This window comes from Dendrobates tinctorius, unplaced genomic scaffold (assembly GCF_039654945.1).
Source record: "Dendrobates tinctorius isolate UK_male_01 unplaced genomic scaffold, ASM3965494v1 ptg000138l, whole genome shotgun sequence".
In the NCBI taxonomy this organism is placed as follows: domain Eukaryota; kingdom Metazoa; phylum Chordata; class Amphibia; order Anura; family Dendrobatidae; genus Dendrobates; species Dendrobates tinctorius.
The window spans coordinates 1,835,001-1,849,534 of record NW_027361806.1 but is presented as its reverse complement, the minus strand read 5'-3'; the positions used below and the strand labels follow the sequence as shown (position 1 = coordinate 1,849,534).

General features: G+C 41.0%; 1 protein-coding gene across 1 annotated transcript in view; it reads right to left on the bottom strand.

Annotated features, from left to right (window-relative positions):
- Window positions 1-530: 530 nt before the first annotated feature.
- TAL1 (TAL bHLH transcription factor 1, erythroid differentiation factor) overlaps window positions 531-14,534 on the bottom strand; it is a 15,154-nt gene continuing 1,150 nt past the window's right edge. The window contains exons 2-4 of the mRNA XM_073544375.1: window positions 9,331-10,047; window positions 5,821-5,915; window positions 531-4,990 (exon numbers count right to left, since the gene is read on the bottom strand). Coding sequence (XP_073400476.1) covers window positions 4,569-4,990; window positions 5,821-5,915; window positions 9,331-9,977 — 1,164 coding nt within the window. The 5' untranslated portion in view covers window positions 9,978-10,047 and the 3' untranslated portion in view covers window positions 531-4,568. The remainder of the gene's footprint in view (window positions 4,991-5,820; window positions 5,916-9,330; window positions 10,048-14,534) is intronic.

Here is a 14,534-nt window from a genome sequence, read left to right as displayed (position 1 = left end):
CTTATGATTCTCAGTTTTGTCCAAAGGAAATAAGAGGGAGGCAGCCGCTGATTGGCTTCAGGGCTTGCGTGACATAATAATGTCATGCAAGCCCCGGGAGAGCAGGCGCCAACATTGCTGGAATGCAGCCCGCATCGGAGAGTAGAATAGCTGCTATTATTTCACATGGGAGAACTATGACAATTGAGAAAGGGTAGTACGAGCGGTGGACAACCCTTTTAATGTGCTGATGACAGATGAAAGCTATGTTGTACTGCTGGAATAATAACACTCTGTAGTCAGAGATGGGTTTCTACGCAGCTGCTCTACCTCGCAGTAGCACTCCATGGACATCACACCACCTCTACTCAGTTATTATAGCAGTTTATGGACACCTCTGTCCAATAAATCGCATGTCATAAAGCACAAACACGCCTCTGTAATATCTATACAAGCAACCATGGAAGGATATATGCCCCTCCTATATAGTATACCTTCATTTTCATGCGAATATTCTCCAGATACAACCAAAGAGACACAAAATGCATTCGTAGAACTTTTTTTTTTTTATTTAGGAATATCTTTAATATTACATCATATAACAAAAAAAAAAAAAGTATTTATTTTTTTCCCTAAACAGCACGTAGACAGAATTGCCGAAATGGCGTTACATAGTTAACCCTTCCCCTGCTGGACGTGTAGAGGAATGGTTAAATGGGTACCAGGCCTGGTTACTTAGTTTCTGCAAGAAATTAAAAAAAAAAAAAAATGCAGAAAACAAACTCAAGACTTTACTCGAACAGTACGACGTAAATGGAAAGTGCTGTCAATTTACAAAGAGGTTCGGTGCAAGCGAAGGAAAAGAGGGATAAAAATATATTTATATATCTATATATCTATGTACCTTTATGATAACAGGCGAGAACTCACGCGAAACTCAGAATGTTCATATGTGATGTATCAAGGTCCATGTACCTTTAACACCCAGGACACTAGATCATGTCAGATCGATCCTGCGGATCTATGGATCTGTTATACCGGCAGTAGAGTCATAGAAGGGAGAAAAGTAATAATATTTGATTCTATGGAATATTTCGTTTGGCAGTTTGCTTCCATTGCCATATATTGGTTGTACCTCCGACGTCCAATGAGGCCAAGTACTGGTGCATCATACTCGCCACGCCATGGTACAAGCAGTCCTGGTGCTCCATCTTATTCCCCCTTCTATCCTAAAAGAGCATGTAATCCCTTCGTATTAAGGGACGCACCCCATTTGCCCAACGAGAAGAGTAATGGGTCCATTTACAACTATTCCATTTAGGCAACTGTCTAGACCATGACTATAGTATGTATCCCCTTACGTACAAGGCATTTGTTGCCTACGAAAAAATGGAGTTACACTGAAGAGGTGCTATCTCATGTATACAGTCTACAAGATGTCCGTCAGATACATATGGGATTAAAATACACAATTCTCTTGGGATCATAAAGTCGAGAGGGCTGGCCATTTTCATGAAAGTCATCTGAACCTGCTCATTGTGGCGGTCCCGGCTGACCATCTTGTGAATGGCGACCTCCCAACTTTTCCCCAGATTATAGATGATTGGGCAGTTGGAATTTCAATTCCCGATCCTTTGTTTTTCAGAGGAAATAAGCCACCCCCCAGAGAAAAAACTTGAACACTCATCCATGCCTTCATGTATATGAGGGAGTCGGGTGACGAATATTAGGAGTAAGCTGCCGCCATGACACCTTTGGCAGCGCCCTTTGCCTTAAAGAACACAATTATCAGGCATGTTGAAATCCACTATCCCAAACCTTTTTCTTCCCATTCAGGAAGAGTCAGGTGACACCTATGAACCATGGTCACACTTAGCATAAATGCCTTGTTTTTTCTGTTGCTTTTTATTCACCTGCCTTCGTGTCCGCACCAAAACGTTCAATAACTATTTTCTCTCATTATTGCTTTTATGCTGCCTTTTTTGCTTTTATATGAGGCATTTTTAGTTCAGGTTTAAACCAGCTTTTAGTATAAAAAAAAAAAAGCTTTGATTCTGCACTTAAAAACTCAAAATTTGTTTTTTTTTCAGACTCTCCATAGAAGCCTATAGATAAAAAAAAAATACCAAAAATCGAACAGTTCTGCACTGTCTTTCCATGTACAGTGGGCATGAGTCTCCATGAAATTACAACCACTTTTCTTGGACAGTATTTTTCTGCCTAGAAAAGCGTAGAGGAAAAAAACCTGCAGTGTTTATGCTATGTGGGAACACGGCCTTAGGCCTCCTTTTTTTTTTGACTGAATCATCGGAATCAGCTGACATTAATCCATTGTGTAAGTCCGGATGCAATCACTTGTCCTGTGCTGATTGAGATCTCTGATGTTTTTTTTTTTTGATCAGCAATAAAGAAAGTGATTCAAAATCAGATTTTATCTGTATAGGGAATGGGCTGCCATTGTAGGTATCAAAAGCCTGCCTACCAAGAAGAAGGTGTGAGGACCAGCAACATGGTGTAACCTAGAGAACTAAATCATATAGTAGGTTTGGGGGTTATCTGGGTAATGGGCCTGGTTTACATATTAGGCCTTCAAGCCACTAGGCCTCAAATTGAATTGTTGCCACGGCAACCAATGAGGAATGCAGGAAAGTGAGAAAATGAAGACATGATTGGTTGCTATGGGCAACACATCTATCTGCGCTAGTTTTTTTTATACACTTGGCCTATAATGTAACATGGCAGAGTCTGATTACTGTATTTGCTATGGGCGTTTTTATAAACAGCCATGAGCAGACTTTTTCATGCAAGAAGGCCTATATATAAACAGGGCAAAACTACTATGAATGCAGATGTAGCAGTCATGCCAGGCCGTGGTGGACCCAAATTCCCTTCCTCAAATTAATACCAAAGTACTATAAGTGGCACATGGTACGTAGGTGAACTTGTTACAGATTTTAGGTTAGGGCCCAATAAGTACAAGTTATCTTGGATACGAAACCCCACCCATGAAACAGGGGCAGAACTATATTTGGTGAATAGGTTGCAGTCGCACTTGGGTCCAGGGACCCATGATAGTTGGGAACCTTATTAAAGACCCATGATAGTTGGGACCCTATTAAAGACCCATGATAGTTGGGAACCCTATTAAAGACCCATGGTCATTAGAAACCCTATTAAGAACCCATGATAGTTGAGAGCACCTATTAAAGACCCATGATAGTCGGGAGCCCTATAAAGAACCCAATGATAGTTGGGAGCCCTATTAAAGACCCATGATAGTTAGGAGCCCTATTAAAGACCAATGAGAGTTGGGAGCCCTATTAAAGACCCATGATAGTTGGGAGCCCTATTAAGATCCCATGATAGTTCGGATCCCCTATTAAAGACCCGTGATAGTTGGGAGCCTTATTAAAGGCCCATGATAGTTGTGAGCCCTATTAAGATCCCATGATAGTTCGGATCCCCTATTAAAGACCCATGATAGTTGGGAGCCTTATTAAAGGCCCATGATAGTTGGTAGACTCCTATTAAATTCCCATGTTAGTTTACAGCCTTTCAGTAACTGCTGATAGTTGTGTGCCAGGAAGGAAATTTTGCATTGGGACCCATGAGCTTAAAATTTTACCGCTAGTTATTAAAATGGAAATGGGTTCCTAAAATGATCAATCAGATTATTTTTAAGTTTTTTGTTGGAGACTTATACATCCATACATTTATTCTATATCCATGTCTGAATATTATTACTCTGAGATCACATCCTTAAAAAAGCAAGACATTCTGCCCCACTTAAAGGCAGAGGGAAACAATGGTGTCTATATTGAAAATCGACCAACCAATCAAACCTACCAAAAATCCTAAATGAATATAAGAAATAACCCTAGATTTTAGTCACGTCATATACCATTCTGTTGCCTTATAAATAGTAAAAATACTGCTGAAAACTGAACAATTCTGAAATAAATGTATATATTCATATCCATATACTGTACCTTATTCCTATTAGGTACCAATTTAAATTAAAAAAAAAAAAAAAAAAGAAATAAAAAGAAACAAAAAAACTCCAGGTCCCAAAACTTGAGGCTAAGTCACCAGTCTTGAATTTTTTTTAGAGTCCTTTCACTTGAATATTATCTTTTTTTTTTTCATTTGTAAATTAGCATCTGAAAAGTCAACGTTCTTCTCATTTGCTTGAAAAATAGTATCATCTGTTAAATTAAAAATTTATTTTGCTCATTTTTTGGTTGAGTCATTAAATAAGGATGACCTAGTAGTAGAAGTGCTGGTCTGAATTTGTAGGAATAGCATGACCAGGATGCTACGCATTTTTCTTTGTACGCCAAGCCATTTTTGAGAGGGAGAGAAGTAGAACATCAAGCCTTTTTCGAGACATCCTTTTCCTTGTACCACAGTCCTCCTTTGTAGATGTGGCTTCGGTTTCAGAATTTCGGGGGTGTTACCAGAGTACCTTAAGGATATGCATCGTCTTGTTATCCCATGTACGAGTATAAACACAGGAAATACAGAAAAAGGTCCAAAACCATGTGCCATAGTCAAGAGACAGTCAGTAGTGTCCCTTTTTCACGGGGATGTCACCGTTGCCCATTGCTTTCTATAGGGAGCATGCCCTGGTGAAGGTTTCTGTTGTGTTTGGAGTCCATTGTGTCATGATCTTCTGTAAAGCTATCAGGACTCGGCACTCCATCTAAAGAGCTTCCACAGCTGGAGTTTGGAGACAGCATGTCTTGCAGAAGATTTTGCTGGACCATACCATTATCTTTATTCATCTTGCTCCTTTGGTTGCCTTCTTCTTCTTGGTCATCAAGAAGTTTAGCAAGGAAATTGATATATTTCATAGCCAGACGTAAGATTTCGTTTTTGCTCAGTTTTTTATCGGGAGGATGAGTTGGAATCAGTTTGCGGAGCTCGGCAAAAGCGCCGTTCACATTTTGCTGCCTCCATCTTTCCCGGCTGTTTGTGAAAATGCGGCGGACTACCTTTGTATGAGGACCTCCTACAAAAAAAAACGTAATAAAACAAAATATATTACATTAAAAAAACTGTAGGTGCTAGGTTTTCCCAAAACAATTTATGCAAATAAGAAAAAGTACATAACAAAACATAATAGAAAAAAATCTGACTGTCAACTTTCCAAAAATTATCCCAATAAATGTATGGCCAGTGGCAAACAAATTTTTTTACTTTTTTTTGTAAAGTGGCCAAAAAGAGTATCTATCTGGAGGACCCAGCACATCTGTTCATTATGCTGACAGCTGCTTGATTTCAATGAGAATTGTGCAATCCCTCATCTCTCCTCACTGTCCAAAAATTATCCCAATAAATGTATGGCCAGTGGCAAACAAATTTTTTTACTTTTTGTTTGTAAAGTGGCCAAAAAGAGTATCTATCTGGAGGACCCAGTACATCTGTTCATTATGCTGACAGCTCCTTGATTTCAATGAGAATTGTGCAATCCCTCATTTCTCCTCTGGGGGTGCTGCAGAAAAATTATACACTTGCTGTTGAATTTTCTTACAGATTATTGCTGCTTACTGGAGCTTTAACAGCTGGACAGCAACTTATCATTGAGAAACTGGCAAATTGGGATTATTCAAAGTTAAGAACTGATTTTCCTTTTTTACGAATGTTCAAATAATGATTACGGTGTATATATAGAAAGGTTGTAATTGTATGTTCAGTATAAAATGAATTAATTTTTTTATATAGTAGCTGAAATAAGTGTTCTACTGATCTTGGAAATTGGCAGAATAATATAAATAATGTGCACACAAAAAAAAAACGTAAGAAACACCAGTGAAATATTATTAAAGGCTTTGGACTTACCCTCAGTAACTTCCACTTCGTATGGCCCAGTACGCCTCTTGACCCTTACATTATTATTGAACATTGGGAAGGTTTCCGTATCATCAAAGTATCCACTGCAGAGACAATAATACGCTAATTTATATTTTTTTTCTCTACAAGGTGTAATTATACATATAGATGAATTTTCCTCATTTGTAACTGGTCTTTAACGAGTTTCATAAAAACAAAACAAAACATGAAAATAGAGATTAATAATATTATAATTACAATCTTCAAATCGATTGATAAAAAATTAAAATATTATGGGAAAACTATAGAAATGACATTTTACTAACGTCTACTCATTTTTAAATATTAAAAGTAGCAATATAGAATTTTTTATATTTTTCTGAAATTTTTTAGACATCCCTAGCGAATTTGGCATAGGATAATATTAGAAAGTATTATAATTGCTGGGTTTTTTTTTTTAAATATTTACTTTCGGAATGCGGCATCATATCATAATAGTTTGATTTATTTGACTTTAAGGAAAGCAGTAACAAAAATATGTAAAAAAATAAATAAATTTACATAAATGAACACTGGGATTTCAGAGACTAATATTAATGTAATATCAAGCCATGTTTTTAATTAGAACAATAACAGCACAGTATACAATATACATAATAAAGCTACAATATATTCAATACAATATCTTTTTTTTTCTTCTAGCCCCAACTATAGTGCGTGATAATAAAAACACACACAGACATATATATACATATATATTTTATTATTATTATTATTATTATTATCATGCAGTATAGTTGGGGATAGAAGAAAAAAAGATATTGCATTCAATAAATTGTAGCTTTATTATGTATCTTGTATTCTGTGCTGTTATTATAATTAAAAATTATAATTAAAAACATGGCTTGATATTACATTAATATACATTATATATAATTATATATTATATGAATATGAATATATATATATATATATATAATTTAATTGACGCAAAAATTAGGGCAGTAAAGGTTGGATCATATTATCATTGCATTGGATATTGTATTACTATTTATGTATTTATTAATTTTTCTTTTAGTTTAATTTTTTTTTCAATGATTTTTCATAATATTACGAAATGTAAAAAAAAACAAAAAAAACCATATATGTTTTTTTTAATTTTCAAATTTATTTAATTATTCAATTCACTAGAAATTCAAGTCACTACGAAGGACTCCTATTCTGAGTGAATCGAGGATCATAATTTTTTTAGGATATATTTGTGGTATATGAAGCATTAAAGATATTTTTTGAAGAAAAACCAAAAGGGAAAATCAGAGGAAGTAATACAAAGATTCATTAAAGAAATGACAAGAAATGGGAAACAGGGCAGGAAATGGATACAGTTACAACAAGAAAGGAAGCAGGAGGAAGGATCTCTATGGGATGCTGCTGATATACCTCCATGCAAGGTTTTATTTTAGCATGTATAGAATAAGGAACATGTAAAATTAGGAACTGGACCTGTAAGGATGCAAAGGAAGAAGAAAAATCCTAATGTATGTAAAGTGCAGCAGAATATGATGGTGCTATATAAGCAAAGCATAATAAATAAATATGTGCTTTCAGATTACTATACAGTATATCTCCAATTATATAGAATCTACCATAGGGGAATAGCTATAGGAAACCCCACCAATGTTAGAAAGGGCACATGGTATTTGGGGGTCCCATTACACATTTTTCATCAGGACCCAGGTGCTAACCAATGTTTGCTGCTCCCTATGACAGATAGGTCATTGTGATCTACACAGGTAATGTGAGAAACTCAATATAAGTCCATTAATTAACATTAGAGGTAATAATGATGTGTTGCTGCAATAGAAATAAGGATAAGATAAAATATTTAATCGTGCATGAAAATACTCTGGCCAAGGCAGAATGGCTTAGTTACCCAGGACAAATGCCAGCACCCACAGCCCTGCACATTTGTGATCCAGTTCTAGTAAATGTGTTGTGTGCATGTAATAGATGGAAGAGGTGCTGGATGTGATGGCTTCAGCAGGATGTGCAGAGATTTGATGTGGGTTTGGTGGTTTGGGCTTTCCTCTTATATGCACCTTGATGATCTAGAGGAGTAGAGATTGCTGTCTGACCAGACAATAGAGAATCAGTGATGAAATAACCAGATTATCCCATGTTCTAATTGTGAAAGATTTGTCAAGACTGGTGCAAGGGAAAGTGGAGAAGCTAGCAAGGCAACCAGACATAAGCTACAAACCTGCAGGCTTATGAGGGGCATAAAGAGAATATTTTAGCATTGCAGCAGAAATTCTTTGGAATGTGCAGAATCCATCGGGATAAGTCTATAGCTGCATAGTGAGATGAGATGACTCCATGGGGCATGGATGATTGCCATGGCTCAGATCTGATAATCATGTAGTAGATATGGTGATCTACATGGTGGTGTTCTGCAAGTGATCACTGAATTCAATATATGACTGAAGCTTTACGTGCACAGTCTGCAGATCTTTGTACTAAGGAATAATGATCACTTTGGATCTGATTTGACACATTAGGGATAGCTGCTATTGATTTAAATGTCCTGAATGCAATAATGTTTCAGATTGATGGATGTTCTGCAGGTGAGATGCTCTGCAGGTGAGGTGCTCTGCGGGTGAGATGCTCTGCGGGTGAGAGGCTCTGCGGGTGAGATGCTCTGCAGGTGAGATGCTCTGCGGGTGAGAAGCTCTGCAGGTGAGGTGCTCTGCAGGTGAGAGGCTCTGCAGGTGAGATGCTCTGCGGGTGAGATGCTCTGCAGGTGAGAGACTGCGGGTGAGATGCTCTGCAGGTGAGAGACTGCGGGTCAGAGGCTCTGCAGGTGAGATGCTCTGCGGAAGAGATGCTCTGCAGGTGAGAGACTGCGGGTGAGATGCTCTGCAGGTGAGAGACTCTGCAGGTGAGATGCTCTGCAGGTGAGAGGCTCTGCAGGTGAGATGCTCTGCAGGTGAGAGGCTCTGCAGGTGAGATGCTCTGCGGGTGAGAGGCTCTGCGGGTGAGAGACTGCAGGTGAGAGGCTCTGCGGGTGAGAAGCTCTGCAGGTGAGAGACTGCGGGTGAGATGCTCTGCAGGTGAGAGACTCTGCAGGTGAGAGACTGCGGGTGAGATGCTCTGCAGGTGAGAGACTCTGCAGGTGAGAGACTGCGGGTGAGGTGCTCTGCGGGTGAGATGCTCTGCAGGTGAGATGCTCTGCACTCCGATTATTTGCACAGAACTGTTGAGAAATGTATAATTCCAATAAAGGATTCTGCAGAGGGAGAATGTAATTCCTTTTCAGTAAGATGCTCTGTGTGATGATGAGGTGTGATGAATGGCCAGCTCACTGTATACAAGTAAGAAGAAATGAAGAAGACATTATTGGGATGTGCAGGGACAGTGGGTGGTGTCCATTGATGCTGCAGATGACAGGTGCGGGGTCTGGATGCAGCCCCTCCAAGATCAGGAACTTATCAAAAGAAATATGATATAACTGCTACCAACCTGTTTCCAGGGGTCAATGGCTGACTCAATCCATATAACATGGCTCTGCCAGCTGCTTGCAAGGGGAGAGTATCTGGAGGACTCAGCTGCACCATTCGGGCTTCAGTGGTTTGCTCGGGTTGTGGTCCAGTCAGTGGAATAGGGGGTCTGCAGAGCTCTGTGGTGGCAGTAAGGGATGGTCCAGAGACTGGAAGAGGGGTTCTGCAGAGCTCTGTAGTTGGAGTCAGGGGGGCTCTGCAGAGCTCTGTAGTTGCAGTCAGTTGGGTTCTGCAGAGATCTGTTGCTGGAGTCAGGGGGGCTCTGCAGAGTTCAGTAGTTGCACTTAGGGGGGCTCTGCAAAGCTCTGTAGTTGCAGGCAGGGGTGCTCTGCAAAGCTCTGTGGTTGGAGTGAGAGGGGCTCTGCACAGTTCGGTGGTCCTCAGGCTTTGCAGTCTCAGTTCTTGCTCTCTGGCCTTTATATTGGTCGATCCCTCCCCCCTCCTGAGCAGCTCAATCACCGGCACAGCTCTAGGGGGGGAGCTGGCGGCCGCCCCCTCATTCACCCCACTCAGCTCCACACCAGTTGTGCTCTCCGCCTCTGCTGGATCTCGAGCAGGAGATGCCACATCCTGAGAGTCTCCCATATCGGTTTGTAACCTCTCCATCATCTTCAGGGACAGTGCAGGAGGAGGAGGACAGGCTTCATGCCACCACTGTCACCTCCCACTGAATCCCTACCTGCAGACATAGAGACGTACATACATGAGAGCAATGATATCAGAGCCATCACCCAGCTTCATCCACCCATCCATCCACCCATCCACTCATCCATCCTTCCATCCATCTTTTCATCCATCCACCAACCCACCCATCCATCCATCCATCCATCCATCCACTCAGCTCCATATATCCTTCCATCCACCCATCATCCACTGATCCATCCTTCCATCCATCTATTCATCCATCCACCAACCCACCCATCCATCCATCCACCCAGCTCCATCCATCCACCCAGCTCCATCCATCCATCCATCCATCCATCCAGCTCTATATATCCTTCCATCCATCCACCCAGCTCCATCCATCCACCCAGCTCCATCCATCCACCCATCTATCCATCCATCCATCCATCCATCCACCCAGCTCTATATATCCTTCCATCCATCCATCCACCCAGCTCCATCCATCCATCCATCCATCCAGCTCTATATATCCTTCCATCCATCCACCCAGCTCCATCCATCCACCCATCTATCCATCCATCCATCCATCCATCCATCCATCCATCCACCCAGCTCTATATATCCTTCCATCCATCCATCCATCCATCCATCCACCCAGCTCCATCCATCCATCCATCCATCCAGCTCTATATATCCTTCCATCCATCCACCCAGCTCCATCCATCCACCCATCTATCCATCCATCCATCCATCCATCCATCCATCCATCCATCCACCCAGCTCTATATATCCTTCCATCCATCTATCCATCCATCCATCCATCCACCCAGCTCCATCCATCTATCCATCCATCCTTCCATCCATCCATCCATCCACCAACCCATCCATCTATCCATCCATCCACCCAGCTCCATCCATCCATCCATTCATCCATGATCCACCCACCCATCTATCCATCCACCCACCCACAAGCCAAGCGGCAAAAATCCGCATCTGCAAAGTCATAATCCAGGCACCAACAGATATCTATGAGGACCACATATAACAGCCCCTGTACCATAGTTCAGTGGTCACCAATCTGTGTCCATCCAGTAACATGGCATGCGGCTGATAGGGCATGCAGGGAGCTGTAGTTCCACAATAGCTGCAACATTACTATAGATATCATCATCATCATCCTCATCATCAATACTATGCTAATCATCATGGTAACAATCATCACCATGCCCAAAATGCACAAAGTGTATTCTCCAAATACTCATTCTCAATGTCTCCATCTTCAGTAGGATATTCTTCCATTCTGGTATTACTATGGGTGTCACAAAGAAGGACCCCCCCTCCCATCTTCATAGAGGGTCAGCGTAAATTAATTGCATGACAATAAGGAGGGGGGGGGCGTTCAATGGAAAATCTGGAGGAGGTAGTGGATGACATAAGAGCAGATCATTCACTGCTAATGCAAGTCAGTCTGTGAGGTTCTGTTTGTCAGCTCAAGGGTTAACAAGCGAACGGAAGATACTAAACTTAAAGCATAATTTACCACGATAAACATATTGGATTATTGGGATTATTCTTATCATTTTTTTCATAATGTTGTAATAATAATACAATTTAAAAAAAATCTATTTGTATTATTATTAATAATAATAATAATAATGATAGCAATAATAATAATTTAAACATTTTAGACAAATTCAGGAAGAATTTTAGTTTTAGTTATTGCTCTTCTAATTTCCTACAATTAATGGGTATTGATTATGGTCATTATAGAGATGATGAGGATGATGATAATAACAATAATAATAATAATAATAATAATTCATTTTTAAGATCACATCTAATCTTCAAGATGTTATGTATAATAATGCTCTGGCATAATCATGATTGTAAGCAGAGTCCTCTCTCCTTATACATTTATGGGGTTGGGGCTAATTTATCATGCATTTAGTAGTCCGCATTGTGTCAGTGTAGTATTTTGTGAAATAGCAGAGAAAAGTGGCACATACAGTGATGAAGAAAACCCACTATTCTATTACTGCTATTGTAATTATTACTGTATTCTTCTCTGCAAGGAGTTTGTATGTTCTCCCCGTGTTTGCGTGGGTTTCCTCCGGGTTCTCCGGTTTCCTCCCACATTCCAAAGACATACTGATAGGGAATTTAGATTGTGAGCCCCATCGGGGACAGTGATGAAAATATGTGCAAACTGTAAAGCGCTGCGGAATATGTTAGCGCTATATAAAAATAAAGATTATTATTATAATGAATATATATACATATTCATTATCAACAGGATATATTGCAACAAGATATATATATATATATATATATACACACATCTCTCTCTCTCTATATATATATATATATAGTATTAATAATTCCAATATAAATATATATAAGAGATGAATATGATAATAATAAGTTATGTGTGTATATATTTTTATATATTTATATCAAAGAGAAATATATATACACACACACACACATCTCTCTCTCTCTCTATATATATATGTATGTAGTATTAATAATTCCAATATAAATATATATATATATGAGAGGAATATGATAATAATAAGTTATGTGTGTGTATATATATTTATATCAGAGAGGAATACTATATATATATATATATGAGAGTAAAAGAACAATAGGTGTGTGAGAGATTGTCCATCACCCATTTCCAATCTTCTCTGCTCCCAGGGATGGTCGCACAACACAGACACATTTGCTATTTCTTTACATCTTATTCTAGTTGATTTAGAAAAACTAGAAAAAGAAAATAAACACCTGCCACCTCCAGAGATGTACAGGAGCTATAGGATTCCCATGCTCCAGGTAGTCACTGGCGTTTATATTTGCAGTTGTATTTTTCCTGCTCATTATCGTCTCTTCATTATTAAAAAAAACAAAAACATGGCACTTTCTCTTTTTAGTCTATTCATGATCTTATCTTTCTGTTTTCTGGCAGGTTTTCTTAAAATGTAATTCCCAAATTAGTAAAATAATGCTATCCGCGTGACGTGGAGCAGAGGGGGTTAACCCGACATGACAAAGACGCACCCTTTGTGGTCCGCGGGATGCCGCAGCTGGCAGTATACAGAGATGGTAGAGAGGATGATGATGGGTGGTGTTTGTGGGTTGTTTCTGCATTTCTGTGTTTGTGTGACTGTAGGAGTGTGGATGTGGACATTGTGTCTGTATATGGACGTGTTTAGACAGTTTTTTTTGTGTGATTGCTTATATGTTTGCGTTTAACGTGTTTTTTATATTTATTTCGACGTTTAGCATGGTTTTATGTGTGTTTATATGATTAGATGCACGTGTTAGACTGCTTTTGTGTGTGTGAATGTTTATGTTTATGTACGTGTTGTTTTTATGTATGTTTATATGTTTATGTGTATCTACGTGTTTAATGTGTTTTGCGCACGTTATTGTGTATATATTGGTGTGTTTGTGTTATTCTTATGTGTATTTGTGCACTGTATGTGTTTTTTCTCCATTTAATTACAAGAAGCCTCCTTTCTTTCCATCCAAAATGCTATTTCTTTCCCCCACAAGCAGCAGGACAGATGGCTACCCCTGTGTTATCGGGGTGATCACTGTATCCCTGTGTGTTTCATAGCCCAGTATATAATATCCAGCAGGCAGCCAGAAGCTGTGCGCCTTTATCTCTGCCAGTAATGCCCCCCAGTCTCATCATCACCCCCAACATTAAAAAAACAGCAGTGCACAGCACCACCCGCTGTAACACAGCCCCCCCATAATAACATAATAGACAATGTAGAATAAAACCATCAGTACACAGCACCCAGACTGCACCAGCACCCCCCCCGACTGCACCAGCACCCCCAACTGCAGCAGCACCCCCCCACTACACCAGCACCCCCAACTGCACCAGCACCCCCCCCACTGCACCAGCACCCCCAACTGCAGCAGCACCCCCCCACTACACCAGCACCCCCAACTGCACCAGCACCCCCCCACTACACCAGCACCCCCAACTGCACCAGCACCCCCCCCCGACTGCACCAGCACCCCCAACTGCAGCAGCACCCCCCCCCGACTGCACCAGCACCCCCAACTGCACCAGCACCCCCCCACTACACCAGCACCCCCAACTGCACCAGCACCCCCCCCCCGACTGCACCAGCACCCCCAACTGCAGCAGCACCCCCCCACTACACCAGCACCCCCCAACTGCACCATCACCCCCCCCGACTGCACCAGCACCCCCAACTGCAGCAGCACCCCCCCACTACACCAGCACCCCCAACTGCACCAGCACCCCCCCACTACACCAGCACCCCCAACTGCACCAGCACCCCCCCCCGACTGCACCAGCACCCCCAACTGCAGCAGCACCCCCCCACTACACCAGCACCCCCAACTGCACCAGCACCCCCCACTGCACCATCACCCCCCCCACTGCACCAGCACCCCCCCACTACACCAGCACCCCCCCGACTGCACCATCACCCCCCCGACTGCACCAGCACCCCCCAACTGCACCAGCACCCCCCCACTACACCAGCACCCCCCCCC